The sequence below is a fragment of the Desmodus rotundus genome, chromosome 9 (assembly GCF_022682495.2).
Source record: "Desmodus rotundus isolate HL8 chromosome 9, HLdesRot8A.1, whole genome shotgun sequence".
Taxonomy (NCBI): Eukaryota; Metazoa; Chordata; class Mammalia; order Chiroptera; family Phyllostomidae; genus Desmodus; species Desmodus rotundus.
In genome coordinates this window covers 35270964-35291774 of record NC_071395.1, presented here as the reverse complement: position 1 = coordinate 35291774, position 20811 = coordinate 35270964, and the positions used below count along the sequence as shown (strand labels likewise).

The window sequence follows — 20811 nt, the reverse complement described above, 5'->3', positions numbered from 1 at the left end:
CATCCCCGGGTGAGGATTAAAGTTTCTTTTGAACCAAAATGGTCTCCCTCCCAGCCCAACACTTACAACACCCTCCCAACGTCAGGCCTGACCCAGCATCACCAAGGACAGTCACAGCCACAACCACAGCTGGTGGCCCAGGACCCCCGCTCGGACCCCCCACCTGCTTCCTCTGCTGGCCCCACCTCCCCACTCCAGTATCGGAAGGTCAGATGACAAAACCCAGACACCAGAGACCCTAAACACCAACTAAGCCACAGGTACTGTCATCCAGAGAAGATGTGTAATGGACAATGACATGACCTGTGAGCCAGCTTCCTCCTGCGGCAGCCCTAATGCACGAGAGGAGCCCCATCAACGTCTCCAGACCACCTGAAGCCATCCCAGTCGTGAGAATGTGCGCAGTCTCCAAAATTAGAGGTAAGTCTTTAATTCAGATGGACCTGCTTTTATTTGCAAGATGGCAGAACTAGCCTGGGGATCCCCATCAGGGGTTGCCATCTGGTGCTCGGGGTTGAGGGGCTGGGGGATGTGCACAGCAGAGGGCAAGCACTGAACCCCCACTTTCCTTTCGAGTTCCATGCAAACAAAACCAGCTGGCCGAAATCACGCCTGGCCCCAGGTCAATGTCACAGTGAGTGGTTGTCTAAAAGACTAGGAAGTCCACTGTACCCGGAGCTGCTGAGGGGACCAATGGGCCTCTGGGAACAGTGGAAGGTCTGTGCACGCGACTTACGTCACTTTTCAGGGGTCACCTACAGTTCCTGCATTTCTCCTGGTCAATGCAGGGAAACTAAGATACAGTCATATCTCCTTCGTCCCCAGACCTAGCTGTCCAGCTGACTCACTACATTCGACCAGCAGAACCACCTCATGCTTCGGCAGAGACGGCCAGTTTTCTACAGTAGTTACACAGCACTTTGAACATCCTTAGCGCATACACACGTATGTATTTTGTGACATATGCAGATACAGGACACACGAGACGGATGTGGGGAGCAAGCCCACTGTCTGACAGCAGGAAAGGGGTTAGCGCACGGCAGTGCGTTCCCGCAGGTGCTGAGGGCTGTCAGGCAACCGTGACAGGAGGCACAGGGAGAAGCGCCCGCTGCACAATGTTTGGTGGCAAGACCACAGCGCAAACAGCACCGGGCACGCGGCTGCACACAAACACGCCCAGTTCTGTGAGGGGGGGCGTTTTACACTGAGGCACAGCGGGCGAGTGACACTGGGCTCGGGTGCACAACGTCCGGTCTCGGTGTTTGCAGGTATGGCACGGTGGTCACTGCAGCAAGTCTAGCCGACACCTGGCACCCTGCAGTCACAACAGTTTTCTTCCTTGTGCTGGGAACTGTGCCCTTAGCGACCGATGCCCAGATGCGCAGGGCAGCACTGGCAACTACAGCCACCGCGCTGTGCGCATCTCCGCAACTCACTGCTTTCACAACTGGGGCTCTGCACCTTCTGACCCCGTTTTTAAACTGAAATGTTATTTTCATCATTGAAACGTACCTCTATGATTAACATAGCTAACTGGAAAGATGACTTTACAATAAACACCTGTTATGCACAGAAGTCGGGAGCAGGTATGAGACCAGGACCCCTCAGCCGGCCGACAGGACAGAGGTCGGCCGTGAGGCGCCAGCGCGTGCTGGGGACACGCTGCGTGAGCACGAAGGGGAGGCAGTGAATCTCATCTGTCATCTCATGTGGGAAACAAAGGGCTGAGTGAGGCTGTGCAAGGGTTTTTAAAAAATATAACCAGAGACACTGAACTTAAGAACAATCTGACAGTAACCAGAGGGGAGGTGGGAGGAGATAATGGGGGGAAAGGGTTTTCAGGAACAACTTAGGACACATGGAAAAAACCAAGGTGGGGTGGAAGCAGGGGAGGGAGGTGGAGATGGCTGGGGTTGGGGGCAATGGTGGGGGCTAAATGCAGGCAACTGTACTTGAACAACAAAAAAATAATTAAAAAAAAATCAAATGGCCTGCTGTCTCTACCACATCCATTAATCTGCACTTTTTTCTTGCTCTGATCCCAGTAGACCCTTTTCTTACCTCTGCGTGAGGAAAAGGTGGTTCTGGGAGATACACCTTAGTCTGTTTGTTGTGACAAAGCCTTGAGGAGGAGAAACAGAGAAGCAAGTCAGGTAGGGCACACGGGGTCCTTTGCTGCCACCTAGTGGTAGCAGCGCAAACAACAAGTCCTGAAGTTAAAATTTTCCTGCCGCTCATCTCACTGTTAATAAAACTCAGGGTCTACAGAGCCCTCAGGACAGAAATCTCTTGTGAACATTTTTTTAACCTTTAAAACCCTCAATACATTTTTTCTTAAGAGGTAACCTTGTCTATTTTGGAGTAACTTTAGATGTACAGGGAAGTTGCAGAAACAGAACAGAGTGCCTGGTGCCCCCTTCCCCAGGGTCCCCCGATGTCAGTGCCATACTTAACCATGACAAACCTATTACGCCGAAAGACTGACCTCAGTGCACCACAATTAACTAGATTCCAGACTGTACTGGTGTTCCACCAGTGTTCCACTCGTGTCCTTTCCTGCTCCGGTACCTCTTTAGTTGGGCTCAACGCTGAGGAGATGCCTTTTTCAGAGACACAACTTTCTGTTTCTCTCCCCCAGCAAGCACCAGTGGTAGCTCCAACTGGAGAGTAACTAAGAGACCCCTCGAATGTCTCAGGCGGCGCGTGTTTACAGTCCCACCGACAAGCACGAGTACTGCGCACGTGGGCTAGATACGTAAGTCCAGAAAAGAGACCTTGACCGCGACTAAAAAGGGGGAAATGTCCTTAAGAGAGTGGACGAGGGGCAGATGGATGGTGTACACCCCTTTCAATGAGAAACGCAGTCGAACACTGTACATCAGGCCACCACACCTCTAAAGGGGTTAAACACACGAGTACGTGTGTCTTCACACCCGAGTGTCCGAGGCAGGGCTGGGTCCACCGTAAAAGTTAGCCCATTTCCTCCGTCCCTCCCTTCTGGCCAGGTGAGTCAGATTCAAACAGGCATCTAAATGATGCCGACAGGCTCCCTGACTTCAGGTGCTCGTGTCGGCAGCACAGGCACTGCAATCGGAACGATGCAGAGAAGATTAGCACGGCCCTGCGCAAGGGTGACACGCAAATTCGCCAAGCGTCCCTATTTCTGTAACCAGAGACACTGAAATAAAGACCAAACTGACAGTGACCAGAGGGGAGTGGGGTGGGAGATAATGGGGGGAAAGACGGGCAAGGGTCAGTCAAGGAGCATGGATAAAGGACCCAGGGATAAAGCCAAAGGGGGCGGGATTGAGGGTGGGGGTGGGTGGGGCTGGGAAAATGGAAACAACTGTACTTGAACAATAAAAAAAGATTAAAAAAAGGTTCACTGACTTCAGACTGTTCAGTAATTTACCCACCCTAGATTTGGTCAAGCAATTTCCTGCTGTAATAAAACTTAACTTTGTCAAGTAGCATGCTATTAAATGAAAAATACATAGTTTTTCTTTCAGGTTTGGTATTATAAATTTAGATGGCTTGGGCTTTAAAATCTGTTTCCTTTTTTGTATGCAATTTTACTTCTAAGAGGCAGAAGATATAGCATGTGAGAAGATAAAAATACAACATCTTTGTTACTAATCTGGGAAGTGCTGGCTATGTTAAGTCTTTATCTTTCAGCCTTCCTCCTCTGATAACTATTCTGAACTTCAGCAGTAGAACACATTTGCCTTTCATTAACACAATCTTCACATTTTGGATACAGAAAAGCCACAAAATGAAAGTTGCACAGTAGACTTGGGGTGAACACACGATACAATATACAGATGATGTACTATAGAATCGTATACCTGAAGCCTATATAATTGTATTAACCAATATCCCTCCAATAAATTCAATCAGAAGAAAGAGAGAGTCCCATAGCAACGGGGGCACAAAACAGGGTCATTTCTGTTCTCACTGCCTGAATGTAGTGCCTCAAAAGGGAACTCAGAGCGAAGAACGCGGACGTACCACTCGGCAAAAATCTGGGAGAACTCGAGGGAGCTGTTGGCCACGGGGGAGATGAAGTAGAAGGGGAGGCTGGAGAGGCCAGCGGAGTCGATGTACTGGAACAGGCACTCCAGCAGGTCGTAGATCACCCCGGACGGGTAGCAGGGCACCAGCACGTTTCCCCCGTTCCGGACGGTCAGCGCTGCCAGAGTCGCGGCCGGAAGGAGAACGACAGTATCACGAGTTTTATAAAAGTAGAATGAAACTTTTATTTTTTCCAATAGTTTTTTCTTCCCAGAATGGAACTTGTTAAAAATAATACTTGGGTTTCTTTCGTTTCCCTACTTCTGCCAGCACGACTCACTTCACCCCTGCAACGGAACGGCCTGCCCATCCTGAAGAGCCGCACGGAGTGGGGGAGGCTGCCAGGCTCTATCACCGTCTCAGTCCCCAGGGGCAGGACGGGCAATGGAGGGTTTGGGTTGTAAAGGTCACCAATGGCAGCGGAGCTTCAGCACAGAAGACCCTCCGAGCTCCTCTCCTCAGCTCCTGCTTGGAAGCTTGCTGGGTCTGTCTCTGCTCAGTCTCTGACTGCATTGAATGATGGGGACAAAACAGGCCGGCGTTTCCCTTGGACTCACACTAGGGGCATTTTCTTTCAGGAGTGTTTGTAAGATAATGCTCCCAACTTCAAATACCCTCACCGCCCGAGGCACTGCAGTTTAGGGATGTACTTGCACCAGAAGTTACAACAGGCTTAAAAAAGTCTGAGTGTCCTTTCAAGCTGGGTGTTTGCTGGCTTTCCCAACGAAACCGGAGCAGGCAGCAGCCCCGAGTGCTGCGGGGCTCGCTCTCACTGGAGTGCGGTGCCCTGGAGAAACCTCGATCAGAGGTCAGGGCCCAGAGGGCCGGCTCCAGTCCTGCCTTTGCCACAAGCCGCAGGACTCAGGGAGGCCCCAGCAGCCAAGCGAGGCCTCCGTTTCCCTATCGGTTACATGAGGGAGTGAGCTGGGTCAGTGGTTTTCAAGCTTTAGTTTGTGTGAAGATATCCAGGGAATGTGCTGAAAATTCAACTTTTCTTCTGGGTCTCTGCCTTCCCCAGGTCAGTGGCAGGCCCACACAGTTGCATTTTTAACAAGGGCCCCCCTTGAAGCAAGGGGCTACGGGACCCAACTCTGAGGGCCAGTGAATTGGGAGTAAGGGGCCCTGTAGACCTAAAGTTGTGTTTATGGTTCTAGATTAGAAGCAGACTCGCAAACCAAAGACTCTGTTTGAGACTAGTCCAATGAATTTTCTAAGTAAGAATAAATTCCTTTGGCTTAGTATCAGCAAAGAACAAAAGAAGATGCTGCTTGCTGGTGCGGCCAAGGGAGACTTGAAAGGCCAAGACTTCCACATAAGAAGACCGCCTCCCCCGACCCCCAGCAGCGGTAGGATCACTAATGGTGTAATGGTGCCGCAGGTGGAGGGTTGAGCTCACCCACTCCCCGTTGCTAATGGTGTGCCCCCCCCCCTCCCGTCACACAGCGAAGCCCCTATAGGATGGGGTTAAGGGCAGGGGCTTCGGGTGGTTTTGATGAGGGTGGAGCTCCCATGATGGGATTAGTGTCCCTACAAGAGGAGGAAGAGACACCAGCGTGGCTCCCCTCTGCGACAGGGGGACACGGGACGGTGGCCCTCTGCCAGCAAGGAGGAGGGGACCGACCATGCAGGTTCCCTACTCCCACCCTCCCCAGCCTCCCAACCGTGAGAAATAAATGTCTGCTGTGTGAGTCCACGGTATTTTGTTACAGTCGCCTGAGCTGGCTAAGACATCAATCAACCTACAATTTTCTAGAAGAAAGGCAGGATTTCTAGATTTTATTGACAATTAAGTTCAAAGAAAAATAAATTTCTTCCAGGTAGCAAATGCCCCAAGTCTCTCAATTTAGTTTTCTCCCAAAAGAAGGAAAAAAATAACACCAACCAAACAGGGAAAAAAGACACCTGTTCAGTGGTGCCGCTGTTGTGAATTCACAGTACGTACCCAGGAAGTTGTCAGTGAGGGTTGTTGCATGGTTCTGCCACTTTGAGCAAAACAATGTATAATGAAGCCAATTTTACCACAGGCTAATCAACAGAAACAAGAGCTACCGTATTTTCCCAGGATAATGTGCACCCCCATTTTTTGTATGAAGGATACACAGGATTATTATACCTGCGGTATGTAACCATTACACCCATGTATAATGTGCATCCTTATTTTTTCCTCAAAACTTTGGGCCAAAAAGTGCGCACTATACACGGCAAAATGCGGTAAGTTCCTACGGCAGGCATCTCAACAACCTGTATGCAGAAACAACGTTGAACGAAGACATTATTTGAAGACTTCTGCACCGTCGTTTTTGGGCTATTGTTTGCAAACATGTGAGTCTTCCCTGGTCTGACTGCTGTCACCTGTGGGCACCCCTGCTCCCTTTGTCACTAAATCCCACCCCACAGCAAGAATTAGACTAAATAAGAATTTTCTATATAAACAAGAGAATGTTGAGTATCTGTTGTGTAACATGCTAAAAATTCTAATTTACCATTATAAAAGCTATTATTACGGCACCTTCAGATTTCAGTTGCTTAAGAATTGCTGTTTTTGACTTCAGGTTTTGAAGGATGAGCAAAAATGGGTGGCAGTCAATGGGGAAGAGGCCTTAAAAGGGGGCATCAGAGGGCGTGAATATGAAGGGAAGGGGCACAAATACTATGGAAGCAATGTGTAGAAAAATCCACTTAAAAGCCACCCAAGCTAATCAGACTGGCGCGGCCCACATACCCAGGTTGCTGAAGAACTCTCCCACCATGCCGTCTGGGTTTGCTGTGGGGATCTGGGTGAGGCCTGTCAGAACGAGAACGTCGCTGTTTTTGAGAGACGCTTGGTCCATGGGCTGAAAAACCAGAGAACTACGTTTAGTAATTTAAAAAGAGATGTTGTGCACAAACAGTAAAGGAAAAAGAAAATATCAACGCTGCTCCTTCTGTGTGCAGCTCATCACCTGTCCTTACGGGGTGAGGAAAAATATGTCTGGACCAGGCTGCTGAGCATATGATATCAGAATTCACAGAATTGTACATTTAAGATCTTAGGGTTTCACTATACACCAACTCTACTTCAATGAAAAAAAGCAGAGTTCTATAATGCTTTTGTTCTTTTCAAAATGCCTCACATTATCACGGGCAGTTCTCAAACTTGAGGGCGCATCAGAATCACCTGGAGAGTTTGCTGAACTCAGGCCTGCAGTGGGCCCGGGAGTGTGCATTTCTAACAAGCCCCCAGGAGCTGACCCTGGTGTCCGTGTGGGGTCATGCCTTGAGAACGACTGTGCAGTATAATGTGAGTCTCAGGTCAGCTCTGCAAAGCATGAAATCAGTGTTCGTTACAAAAAAACCCAGAAATTGGGACTCAAGGTGCTGAAGTGATTTTCTGTAAGTCTCGGTGGCAGAGGAAGCAGACAGAGTACCAGGTCAGGAATTAGAAACAGAAAGCTTCCTTCCAAGTCCATCAGTAGCCACGTGACCTCAGCCAAAGCTCTGACCTGGGCTTCTTGTAAAACAGGCATATTCCTGACTCCTCTCCCTTGAATGACCTCTGAGAGCCTTGCGAGCTACTACTTATGACATTCCTGTGAACTGGGAAACCCAACGGCATGGTGTTATGGGATCCTCGGGACGTGGGGGTTTTATTTTTACCTGCACAATCTGAATTTTTGATTTGTTTCTAAATAAATCTAGATTCAAACTGGAAACAAAACTGAAGGCCCACGATCGAGATGCTGGAGAGCTGACTCATATTTTCATTTGGTAACAAACACATCTTTCCTCAGTGTCATTCAGTATCTCATTGGAATGTTAGAAGAAAAAAGCCAGAAACAGTTCACTCTGTTCCACCCAGAGTTTCCGAAAAAGAAATAAAATTCCAAGTTGTAGCCCAGCAAAACCCACCATCTGCACTGTTATCTGAGTATACGGGCCTTTTGACATATTTTCTTTTAGCATTTTATATACCCTGGGTATACAGGCTTCATTATTTTTTAAATAACACGACTGTTGTTCTATAAGCTACGTTACAACCAGAGAAACATTTATTTAATGAGAATACAGAAAAAGTATGGCTATAATTAGACTGAATAGCTTCTAATTCCTACTTGCAGATGTATGCCGATGCGTATACAAGCTTCTCTGCTGCGTGGGCAGGACTGATCTGTCTGTGCTGAACCAACAAACAGGGAGCCATTCGTGGTCCGCACAGAAGGGAGGGAGGGGCCGTCAAGTGCAGTGGTTTACAGCAGCGCATGTGTAATGAGACTGGAACGTTAACCGTGTCATGCATTGAACACGAGGAAGCTGGAATGGTGACAAAAGGGTCCAAGCTTCGTTGGGTACCATTTCAGCTTAAAATGGTAATAACTGTATATGCATCTTATTAGAACAAGCCAATAATGATCCCCAGGCTGATGGGAGGTGGGGGTATTCAGAAGGCCCAGAAAGGCCCTGATATGGTGCACACAATTCTGGGTGTGCCTGTGTACATTTTCCTACAGATTTAATTGGATTGTCTTATGGGCCATGAGCCCCAAAAGTTAAGAACTACTGATCTAAATGAAAACGTATAATGGAGAACAAATTCTGGCCCTGAAAACATTACCTCTGAACCTCAGCCATCACCACTGCCTGCCTTTGAAAATTAAATGCCCGCAATAAAAGAAAACAAAAACAAAAACAAAAGCAGTCCTATAATATGATTCCCATGTACCCAATATGCAGAACAAACACAGGGAGGCTGCCAAAATGAGAAGACAAAGAAATATATCCCAAATGAAAGAACAGAACAAAACTCCAGAAAAAGAACTAAATGAAATGGAGAGAAGCAACCTATCAGATGCGGAGTTCAAAACACCAGTTATCAGGATGCTCAAAGAACTCACTGGTGCTGTAACAGCATAAAAAAGACCCAGGCAGAAATGAAGGCTACATTAAGTGAAATAAAGAAAAATCTACAGGGAACCAACAGTGGAGGGGTTGAAGCCGAGAATCAAATCAATGATTTGGAACACAGGAAGAAAAAAGCATTCCATCAGAACAGCAAGAAAAAACCAATTAAAAAAAACAAGGTTAGGAACCTCTGAGACATCTTAAATGCACCAACATCCAAATCATAGGGGTGCCAGAAGAAGAGGAAGAGCAAGAAACTGAAAACTCATTTGAAAAACTAATGAAAGAAAACTTCCCTAAATTGGTGAAGGAAATAGACATACAAGTCCAGGAAGCACAGACAGTCCCAAACAGGTTGGACCCAAAGAGGACCACACCAAGACACATCGTAATTAAAATGCCAAAGGTTAAAGATAAAGAGAGAATCTTAAAAGCAGCAAAAGAAAAGCAGAGAATTACCTACAAAGGAGTTCCCATAAAGCTGTCAGCTGATTTCTCAAAAGAAACTTTGCAGGCTAGAAGGGAATGGCAAGAAGTATTCAAAGTGATGAAAATCAAGGATCTACAACCTAGATTAGTCTATCCAGAAAAACTATCATTTTGAATGGAAGGGGAGATAAAGTGTTTCCCAGACAAGGTAAAGCTAAAGGAGTTCATCATCACCAAGCCATTATTATATGAAATGTTAAAGGGAATTATATACAAAACAGTGAACATTAAGATGACAAATTCAGAACTATCAATAACTGAATTCAAATAACTAGGCAAACAAGCAGAACAGGAACAGAATCATAGGTATGGAGATCATTTGGAGGGTTATCAGCGGGGAGGGTGAGGAGGAAGGGGGAAAAGGTGCAGGGATTAAGAAGCACAAATTGGCAGGTACAAAATAGACAGGGGGATGTTAAAAACAGTATAGGAAATGGAGTAGCCAAAGAACTTATATGAATGACCCACGGGCATGAACTAACAGGAGGGGCATGGCTGGAGGGAATGGGGGTACAGGGTGGAGGGGGACACAGGGGGAAAAACTGGGACAACTGTAATAGCATAAGGAATAAAATACATTTTTAAAAATTTAAAATAAAAATTATACACAAAAAATTTAACAAAATAAAAGGGTAATGTATGCAATTCCACATGTCGCAACAATTTCATGTTTTGAAAACCTTGGCAAAATGAATAAATTTCTGACAAAACTGGCAAATTTTTGACTTATAAAATACAGCTCAGTAACCACGCAAAAAATTAAAACAGTAATCCCTGGCGTAGATGGCTTGATGGAGGATTTGACTTTCAAGAAAAGATAACCCTTCCCTTGTATATTTGTAGCATTAGGGAAACGGGAAAAGGAGCCCAAATCATTTAATGAGACTAATGAGTGTAACTTGCTTACAAACAGAGATAGTAGTAGAAAATAGTACATGGGCTCATTTCTCACTCATGAATATGAGTGATAACTTCAATAAAATACTGACCAATTGATTCCAGGTGGGCATTTTATAAAGAACAAATTGAGCCCTGACTGGTGTGGCTCATTGGGTTGAAAGGTCACTGGTTTGATTCCCAATCTGGGCACATGCCTGGGTTGTGGGTCAGGTCCGTGGCTAGGGGCATGTAAGGGGCAAACAACTGATGTTTTTCTTCCTCTCTTTCTCCCTCCCTTCCCTTCTTTCTAAAAATAAACAAATAAAATCTTTAAAAAAAGAAAAAGAATAAATTGTGATCACGTAACATTTATCCAAGGGATGCAAGGATGGTTAAATGTGAGAAAAGCTAACATTGTAATTCACTACATTAATGTTCTAATGCAAAGAAATCACGATTGTTTCACAGACTCAGAAAAAACATTTGTTAAGGTACAATATCTATATGTGATTTTAAAAATTAGAAAATTAAGAGTAGAGAAGCTCCTTAAATTGACAAATACGAACATATAGTAAGTATGTAGTTAGAAGAAAGTACAAAAGCATTTCCTTTACAATCTGGAACAAGACAAGGATGCCACTCTCATCACTTCTGCTGACATGGGACTAGGGAGCCTACTTGCAAGATGGGAAAAAGAAGTAAAAGATACAAGGACTGGAAGAAAGGGACAAAACTGGTACTTCCTTGCAGATACGACTGTCAGTAAGTAAATACTAGAATTAATGTGAGAATTCAGCACGGGTGCTAATATGAGACAATTAAGAAAATTCACGCTGAGGCCCTGTGCTCAGTCAAGGCTGGTTCTCCTCTTCCATCTGGGGTGCTGCACTTTCTTTGGCCTCATCTCCTCTAACTCTCCCAAAATTTTATTCCGGCCTATTCTCCTACCTCCCAGCATCTATTGGTAAGTGTTCCCTGCAGCCTCGTCTTTCTCCCTCAGCCCTTTATTTATATGCTTTCAAAACCTGAAAACCCGAAGACTCCAGTTTGTCTCCAGGTGTGCCTGCACATCCATGCCCCAGCTCAGTGTTTCTCTCCATCCACTGTCCTCTCAGACTCCTATTCATCACACCAGTAGCCCTTTCCAACCCCCCCCCCCCCCCCCCCGCCGCCCCGGCCAACTCCTGCTTGTCAACTGGATTAGTAGTGTCACTATAACCATTCTCAATGTCGTCCAGGCGTGAGACCTTTGACTTGTATTCTTCTTTCCCCGGAGACAGTGAGCATTCAACATGCACTTGTGGAATGGCAGAACTGCCAATGTTTTCTTTGACTCATCCCTCCATTCCCACCACCTCAGGTTTAGTCAAAGCCTCATTCCCCTGGGCTTACGGGCCATCAGAACAGCCTGCCATATTCTCCCTGGCTGGCGGGCGCTCCGCTCAGGCCGACCGGCGCTGGCCTGTTCCCGTCCAGTCTGAAGCACCACCGCCACAGTGGTGTGTAAACAGCCGCTCACAATCCATAAACACACGCGTGTGGCTGTATTCCAGCAAAACACAATTTACAAAGACAGGTGTGGGGGGTCAAATTTGGTCCATGGACCAGAGTTTGCTGACCTCTGAAGTAGACTATGAAGTTTTCTCATACCAAAACTTTTCTTATCCCTGCTAATTCAATGTAGAATCCAATTATCTGCGTAAAAGAAAATCTAATTTATTTTCTCTTTTTACATACAATACTGATTGCCAGGTAAGAATTAAAATTAATTACTTAAGTATGTTGCTCATTACTTTCAAAACCTTATTTTCTCTTTAAATTTATGAACCTCGTAAGAATAATTTACTGGAAATTACATCAATGGTACTGTAAAGGCTTTGATGTAAGCAGGACAAATAGGAAGAGTTGGCGGTCAAGTAATCTTTCTGTCTTTCGTGGAGGAATAGATCGGGAATGATAGAAGCTGCCAATAAAAAATTTGATTCAATGAAGCTGATTAAGATGACATTGATGGGCTTTTGATTTCAGTAAGCGGGAAAGGCCCAGAATTCTGCTAGCTATAGGAAAATATTACAACTTGTCCCCTCTAGATCTTGAGATGAAACTTAATTATAAAAGAAGGAATAAAAAACCAACACAGAGTGGCAGCTCATGAGCACCCTGCTGATCTAGACTGCCAGCAACCATTCTTTTCCCCACAGGAAATGGGGACCGGGACTTCCCCAAATCACCGCCATGCAGCCATCCATCCGCTCGTTATCTAAAAATATACCCCACCCGCCTTTACAAACATGGAAAGAACCAAGATTTTTTAAATGAATAATAAACTCTACAAATACCTAGAATGGAATAAACAATACATTTATAACACTGTTTATATGTTTAGCTTCTTGCCAAAATGACCGGTTTTTTTTAGGTTGAGTCTTTTTTTCTTTAAAGATTTTTTTATTTTTAGAGAGATGAGAAGGGAAGTAGAAAGAGGAGGATAGAAACATCAATGTGTGATTGCTTCTCATGTGGCCCCCACTGGGGACCTGGCCTGCAACCTAGGCATGTGCCCTAGACTGGGAATTGAACCGGTGACCCCCTGATTCACAGGCCTGCACTCCATCCACTGAGCTACACCAGCCAGGGCCAAAATGACTTTTAATGAATGACCAACTTAAAATCTTCCAATAGCTTCTCTCTGCACATTAGAATAGAATCCAAATTTCTTGCTGTGGTCTACCGAGTGCTACGTGACCTGGCCCCTCTGCTAACGTCCTCTCTGCGGACATCTCCGCTGACGAAACCGTTCAGGTCCTGAGTGCGCTGCAATCACAAAGGTCTTCCCTGCTCTGCGAACACGCCCATGTCCCTGCGCTGGGGGCCTGTCACCGGCCGGGTCTCTGTGAGAATGCGCCTTCACAGGCTTACACGGCTCACTGCTTCAGGCCTCAGCTCCAATGAGAGCTCAGCTCCAATGAGAGCTCCCCCAAAGCTTTCCCTGACCAGCTGACCTAAACTAGTCTCTAACCCTCTACGCATAACCCCACTTTGTTGGTTTCAGTAATTATAACACAGTCTGAAATTACTTCGCTCATTTATTTTCTGTACACCATCCTCTCTCCACACATCAACTGAGCTTAGATCCATGAGTGGGGACTTTGCCTGTGGGTCACCCCCAAATCTCTAACACCTACAGGGGCACCTGGCACAGAGCAGGCCCTTAGTAAACAGTAAGTAGTTAATGTGTGCTGAGTAAACAAGTATCCGTCTCTCTCCTAGGCCAGGCTGCGATTATTAGAAGCATTGGGAAATCTCAGAACCTTAGAGGTGACCCTAGAGGCAGCAGGGTCTTACCGAGGAACCTGCGATTCTAATGCTGGGACACAAGTACTCTAACTCTGATGAAGAGTATCTGGGGAACATAAAGTCCAGTGCAGCAAGCTGAGTAAGCTCTGGAGACCTGCAGTCTCCACCTGCAGTCAACAATAACACGTTAGACAGTTAAAAATGTACTAATAGGACAGATCTCATGTTGTATTCTTACTATAACTTTCTAAAAAGTGTCTACAGAAACAAAAATTAGGAAGATTAAAAAACTGCTGATGGTACTTTGGATAAATTCTGAATTTGGGCTAAATAACCAAAAAGCTGAGCTATTGAATGAGGGTTCAGAGTTACCTGGGGATGTGTGGTAAGCAAGGAGGACCCCGAGACGTACGACACTTTCTCATAATGGGACTGAATGATCCAGTTGGAGCTCCCAAGGGCGTAGCCGGAGCTCAGGGGGGTCACCTGGACGGCACCAAAAAGCTCCTGGAAAGGAACCACAGTGAGAGGGAGGGTGAGCTTCCGGCAGCGCCGTCTGTCGTGCCGACACGTTTGCAGAAAACAACAGAAATATCCTTCTCCACTTAGAAGCGATTTCCAAGGAAACCAGAGAGTTTGAAGTAAAACAGCAGAGACCGTGTGGCAGACACAGAAAGCAATCCGAGAGTTGTTAGCTGCCACCTCTCTGAGAGTTCCAGCTCATCCACATGTCACCAGACACCCAGGCCTCACGCATTAAAAGGTAGAGACGGTATGTTACCAAATAAACCAAAGAGACAAATACTTCAGCTTTCTTTTTTCTTTTCAGGTTAGGTGTTATTCTCATGGTTGTTGTGTACTGAGTAGCTCTGGGCACAAGATGACAGAAATGGGAACCTTATTACTGCCAGGTCAGAGCTCAAGTTATATTGGCCAAGTTGCTTCTTGATCTCTTTTACGCTCTCCATTTCCTATTTCACTCGTCCAAAGTCTGTAAAATAGCATCTACTATTCTCAAGTGAATAGAAGGAGATGCTCTTTTCTTGACTTACTGCATGCTGGCCAATCAGATGCTAGCTAGTGATGGGAACATAACAGTTAGGGAAGGGCACCAATAAGAACCTGGGAGGGATGGAGGAAAGCGACAGACACTGTTCTGTCTTTTCAACGTGTACTGGTACAAGACTCTTAGTGATCAATGGCTCAAAAAAGGGAACTATGGGGTCCTACCAAAAAACAACAATATGAGTCAAAAGCATTCATTAATCACTTAAAATCACATCAACACTCACAATTTTCTGAGAATACCCCACCAGCTGGATTTTACTGAGGGCAGAGTTCACCTCTTGCATGGTATAGCATCTTCTCCAGGTCGACACTTCCACGGCATCCTTGAGAGGCGATGGCAGCAGCCTGTGAATGCGTCACAATGTGGATTCTTTGTTACAGAGATTCCTTCAACTTGTCCTTCTCATCTAAGTCGTCTAACTTTCTGGCACATAACTGCTCAGTGTTCGCCGGTGATCGTTTTTGATTCTGGGGGCCATCCTGTGCCCACGGTCATTTCTGACTCTAGTAATTCGAGTGTTCTCCTTCTCTTTGTTTTCTATTGGTCCATCTCACTAAAGGTTCGCTAGTCTTGTTGATCTTTTCAAAGAACAAACTTTTGGTTCCTTAATTTTCTCTACTGTTTTCTTATTCTTTGTTTATCCAGCATACAACTGGATCTTTTTATTTTTTATCCAGTGTGATAATCTGTTATTTGATTGAATTGTTTAAGCCATTCATTTAATATTATTATTGATATAGATGGCTTATGTCTGCTAATTTAATTTTTGTTTCCTATATGCCATGTCTTTTTCTCCTCTATTCTTCCTTTATTATTTTTTTAAAAATAGTAACTGAATATTTTCTGATGTAGCCTTTTAACTTCTTTCCTGATTTTTCACTTTTTAAAAAGTTACTTCCTTAGTGGTTATTCTAGGGCTAACCATATACATCTTAATAGAGAGCATTTCTATATGACATCTCTCATTCTCTTCCCTGTTCACAAAGAGATAAATGAAATCAACTTTACTCATGGGCCTGCAAAGCTATAGAAATGGGCTGGGTTAAAAATAAATGAGGCTTGGCATAAAAGAGGAAAGGAAAACATGATTTGTGATCTTTCAGACTGGCATTAGGAGCATCCATTCAAATAAGCAAACAAACAAACAAAAATGTGTCATTAGAAACACATTTCATCATTTGCTCTAACATCATCAAGAACAGACCTGAACAGTGACTTCTCTGGAATGCTTAGTACAATACAGGGGAAGGGACTCCCAGGGAATGAATGTGTGCATCCGGGCTGCTCTCGCCTGAGACATCACTGAACACCAATAGTGAAGGGTTTCACACATGCCCCACGCCCCCAAGACAAAGAAAAGGAGAGAAGAGGCAACAGCAGCAGCATTTTAGGAAGTAGAAAGTAGGACAAACGATAACTGACTTAGACCCAGGAAAATTCAATTCAAGTAACTTGATTTACACTGCAGAACCCACAGAAATCTCAGCAATTAGAAACAATGGGTATGTATGGAAATGAAATTGAAGGTGGACCTAAAAACAAGAGGATATGTTGAAAAAAACTGGTAAGAAATAGAACCTTCTGGTTCTCCTCACCTATTCCATACAGCTCAGCAATTGTCCCTCCCCCCAGCCCCCACCAGGCAGGTCCCAGAGGTTATTCTCTGGAGAGAGTGAAGTTGAGAGTCTGGACAAGGGGAAACCATCAACAACTGAAGGCAGCTTTTTAAAGCAAAAGTTTACACACTGTCAGTAAAAATGTTCTCATCACACGGCTCCCAAAACACTCAGTTAGGCTTATACCCTCCAGGGTAGGAGACTGGACAACACTCCCTGAAAAATTTGATCAGCACCAAGGAAAATTCAACCCAAAGACACTGACACTGGGGGTCTCACAATGCAGTCGCCCCACCAAATTATATCATGACAAGGTCTGGAATTCAGCCAGTCCTACGCACAGCACATGGACATGCTAACCAGTTTTCATGGTCTAACTCTCAAACACGTGCCCCAAACCAAGGATCACCATGCATTTGAGGAAAGTGTCTAAAATGATAAAGGCCAAAACAAACGGAGGGAGGAGGAGGAAAGGAAACGAAAACATAAATTAGGCAGGTAGAATATAACTATCATTACTATCCTTAGAGAGATAAATAAAATAGGGCACCTGGGAAATGCGATAATTCTACTAAAAAATGTGAGGCCTTAAGAAAATAAAAAGGGCTCTTGGAAATAACAACGTGTCAGCATACAGAGGATGAAATCATGCCAACAAAGCGTGTCAAGATTTTAAAGTAAGTTAAAAACATTAAAAATTATACAAGATGTGAAAGACCCACATAAATGAAAAATCAGAAGAGCTTAAAAATAAGGTGAAAACTCACTAAAACATTAGAAATCTTAAAAATCAGAAATGAAGATTAAACTGATACACAAAAGTGAAGACACACAACAAATAATGCTGTTAAGTAAAATACAGGAAAGAAAAACCACTAAAAAGAAATGAAGAGACAAAAAGAATTTGAAAGAAAGTAGCAATGTGGCCTGAAGACAGGTGAGAAGTTGGAACATAGAGATAATCGGAGTCTCCAATGGAAAGCCAAGCAAGGGAACAGCACAAATACTGCAAATCATAATTACTAAACGACAAAGAGGCTTGAAACTCCGTTCTAAAAAAACACACTGCACACCTGGCAATACCGACCCCGAAGAACTAACACCAGCTATGTTCGGGAAAATATTTAGACTGTATAAAAAACAAGTAAAACTTTGGGTGTATAGGCAAAAAGAGAAAGTGACTTATAAGAAAAAAAATTAGATGCTATCAGAATTTTCAACAGTAATGTTTTTACTAGAAGAAAACACAGTAACATATTTAAGACACTCAAGGAAAGAAAATGCAAGCCGAGAACTGCACGTCTGGGAAAACTGACTTCAAGGTCATATAGCACAGATGATAAAAACAAACAAGTAAATAAAACCTGCAACAACTCGGGGTATATTGCTCTTGTAACCCCATCCCGAGATATCTTTTGAAGAATGAGTTTCAGACAACCAAAATAATGACGGATGTATCAATACACGTGTTGGTACTGAGCATTAAACACACAGTTACTTGTAGAAGACCAAATGAAGGTTGGAAGGAAGAGAGGGTAATACACAGCATTACATATTTAGAAGATTCTCAGTTTCCAAAGAGGAATCAACAGGATACATATAAAACAATGTAAACTCAATAGCACTGGACTTTTCAACAACATTTCTAGGAACTAGAAGAAAATAGAGCAATGCTTTCAAGATTCTACAAAAAAAATCACATCTTATCTGCATTTATATCAGCGTGTGAGGGTAGAACAAAGGCATTTTAGACGTGCAGGGTCTCGGATAATTTACCTCCCAAGTGTGCTTTCTCAGAAAGTTATTGGAGGATGTGCCCTGCGAAATGAAGGTGTAAACAAGAAGGGAAAAAAAAAAAAGGGGAAAGAGAAAGGGCCCAGAAAACAGAGCAGCTAGCAGAGAGATAGAAGCAGAAATCTTCGGGATCACAGTGAAAATAATCCCAAACTGAAGACAGTACAGCAGGCTTGAGAGCAGCTAAAATCAGACTTGGGGATCAGAGAGAAAGCTCTGAGAGAGGGTTTCTAAGGAGATAAAATAGTTAGAATCCTGAGTCTGAACATACTGAGGACAGACTTCTGTAAGTGTGGGAGAGGTCAGAAATGAATTAGTAATAAGTACTTAGAAATCTATGCAAATAAGAAAACAAGATAATTACTAACTCAAGGGGAAACAAAAAGTTGTGCAAAAAGAAAAAACCACCCTAATAAATGTTATCTGGCCTGTGAATTGCATTTATGAAGTCATAATGTCAACACTAGAGATTTAGCCAAAATAGCATATAGATTATGTTGGTTCAATTCCCTTTACCTGTTTCTCCAGCAACAACAGATCAAGAAGCCTTCTCTTTACCTTCTATATAAACACATGAAGGTTTTCTTTTCACTCAGCTGGCCTACGTAAATGGATTGCTTTAGGCCTACTTAGCCCTGACAGTGGCCACAGCATTTAAGCCCTGTAAGGGGTATAACAGGCACAGCATAAAGGCCTCTCCGCTCATAAGGAGCTTAAGTCTAAGGAAAATTTCCTAACAATACAAGGCAATAAATGAGATGTCAAAAGCTATGAGCCATCCTTGACTGTATACTTGCCTTCCCTCACAGAAGGGCCTAAAGAATATATTAAAAATGCAAATCTTACCACACACTCACCCTCCTCCACTTTAAAGGCTCGCCATTACATTCGGGATAAAATCCAAGGCTTTAGCATGACTTTTCTCAGTTCCTTCCTTATCTGGGTCCTGCCTAAGCTGTATTCTACACAGTTAGTCTTTCTGGGACAGGGTAGTTAGAAGCTAGAAAAAGTTTTGGACAAGTGGAAGAGGGAAACTGAGACAAGAAAATTAGACAAGGCCGAACAATCTGAACAACTTGCAGCCAGCTAGTGAATCGCAAGACCTTATCTTCCCCAACCAAGAACACTTGAGAGCAAATGGTTACTACCTCTCCTCCCGGAGCAGAGAATGCATAGCTCACATCTCCCTGGTCAGAAGAGAGAGGACAGAGACCCAGCGAATGCCATTTGTGCAGCCCAACCCAAGGACAATGGAGTCAGGGGAACAAATAACAAAGACTGGATGAGAGCCAGAGGACCCAAGACACAAGGAAAACGGAAAAGCAGACCAAAGAGCAACCCCAATCTCCCCTACATGCTCAGTCTGATGCACCTGGGAAGCTAATGAATATTCTGCCCAAACCCTCCCCTACGACTCTCACCTGCAGGAGAGAGAGAGAAAGATGCTCAAGACAATGACCTGGGTGGCTTGCTCCAGGGCAGGCCCATGGCCCTCCCTGGGCATGGACTTTCTATTTCTTCTGAGCCTCTAAGGGTCCCCGGGAGACTTGCAACCATGCGAGTGGCAGGCAGTGGCCGCTTGTCCCAGGATGAGCCTACTGGCAGGAGGCAAGGCTACTGCTTTCTCGTTTCTTTCCGTGTCCCTGTACCTCTCTGCCACCCTTGTTGAGGAAGGGCAAGTTGCTCTCAGAGGCACTGGGCCACAACAGAAAAAACAGGCCTCTTCCCCTCGGTTACCTCGCGGCTTCTGGGCCTCAGTTTCCTCATTGGTAAGACAGAGAGTGTATCGCCTTCCCGAGTTGTTCTGTGAGGGGTAAACAATGCAACACTTGTGTCTGGCACAGAACGGATGCTGAATAAGGGTGGCCTCCGAGCCCCTCCAACACACACAGCCACCACAGCCCCAGGAGCACACGCATCGTCCGACAGTACTGTAGGGAACTCCAACCTGGGGTGATTTACTCAGATGAGAAGGAGTAACTGTGAACTTGACTGGCCCAGGCGCTTCTCTGGAGGGTCTCAGGGAAGAACCCGAGCTAATCCCCTGCTTTAGCCCCTACTTTAAATTCCTCAGCATCAGAGAATCCCATGGTTGGGGCCTCCTAGGGCTGCCCTTCATAAAAAATAAAGGCTTCTCGCATTGGGCTGAGGAGGAGCAGAAGGGTTCCTTAACTTTACACCAGAGCTGAGAGGCTGTTGTGGGAGTAACTAGAGAGTGAGAAGCATAATAAATAACACTGGCAATCCAACCACATCTCTCAACCCAAGTGAATTTGTTTTACGTTGCCCTCAGCTCTGCCATGGCCCCACAACTGAGCCGCCTGAGAGGCTGAGCTAAAAAAGCCAAACACAAGGCTGGGTGAGACCTACTTTCTTTACGCTGCACTGCCTTTCCCATCCCTTGACAGCCCTTACTGTCACTACCAAAAATACCACCTGGGCTTGACTTCCTTCCCTGGGCGGCCCTCCCAGCCTCCTCTCCCCTTCCTATCTAGGACAATGTTCTACAAAAATTAAGCAGATTAAAATCTGGAACAGTCTCTCTCAAGAGGAGGAATTTGGTTACTTTAATGTTTCCACACTCTGCTGGAGACTGAACAATCATCTATTTAGCCCCCAGAGTAAGCTAGCAAATGATCTAAGCCCTTGGTAACAGAAAGAGGGAAGACAGAAGATTCAGGCATATTCCAGTGTGGATCTTCTTCCATCTTCTCCTTTCAG

The 20811-nt window shown here is 44.9% G+C and overlaps 1 protein-coding gene and 1 non-coding gene across 3 annotated transcripts in view; one reads left to right on the top strand and one right to left on the bottom strand.

The window, feature by feature from the left end:
* INTS9 (integrator complex subunit 9) overlaps positions 1 to 20811 on the bottom strand; it is an 81097-nt gene that overhangs the window by 10952 nt on the left and 49334 nt on the right. For both annotated transcript variants that reach the window (XM_024568719.4, XM_045202425.3), the window contains 5 exons: positions 14904 to 15024; positions 13984 to 14118; positions 6794 to 6905; positions 4009 to 4189; positions 2062 to 2122 (listed from right to left, as the gene is read on the bottom strand). In XM_024568719.4, the coding sequence (XP_024424487.1) occupies positions 2062 to 2122; positions 4009 to 4189; positions 6794 to 6905; positions 13984 to 14118; positions 14904 to 15024 (610 nt within the window). The remainder of the gene's footprint in view (positions 1 to 2061; positions 2123 to 4008; positions 4190 to 6793; positions 6906 to 13983; positions 14119 to 14903; positions 15025 to 20811) is intronic.
* LOC112312722 (U6 spliceosomal RNA) lies at positions 3061 to 3166 on the top strand. The gene has a single exon (XR_002975612.2). It is a non-coding gene; the product is annotated as a U6 spliceosomal RNA (small nuclear RNA).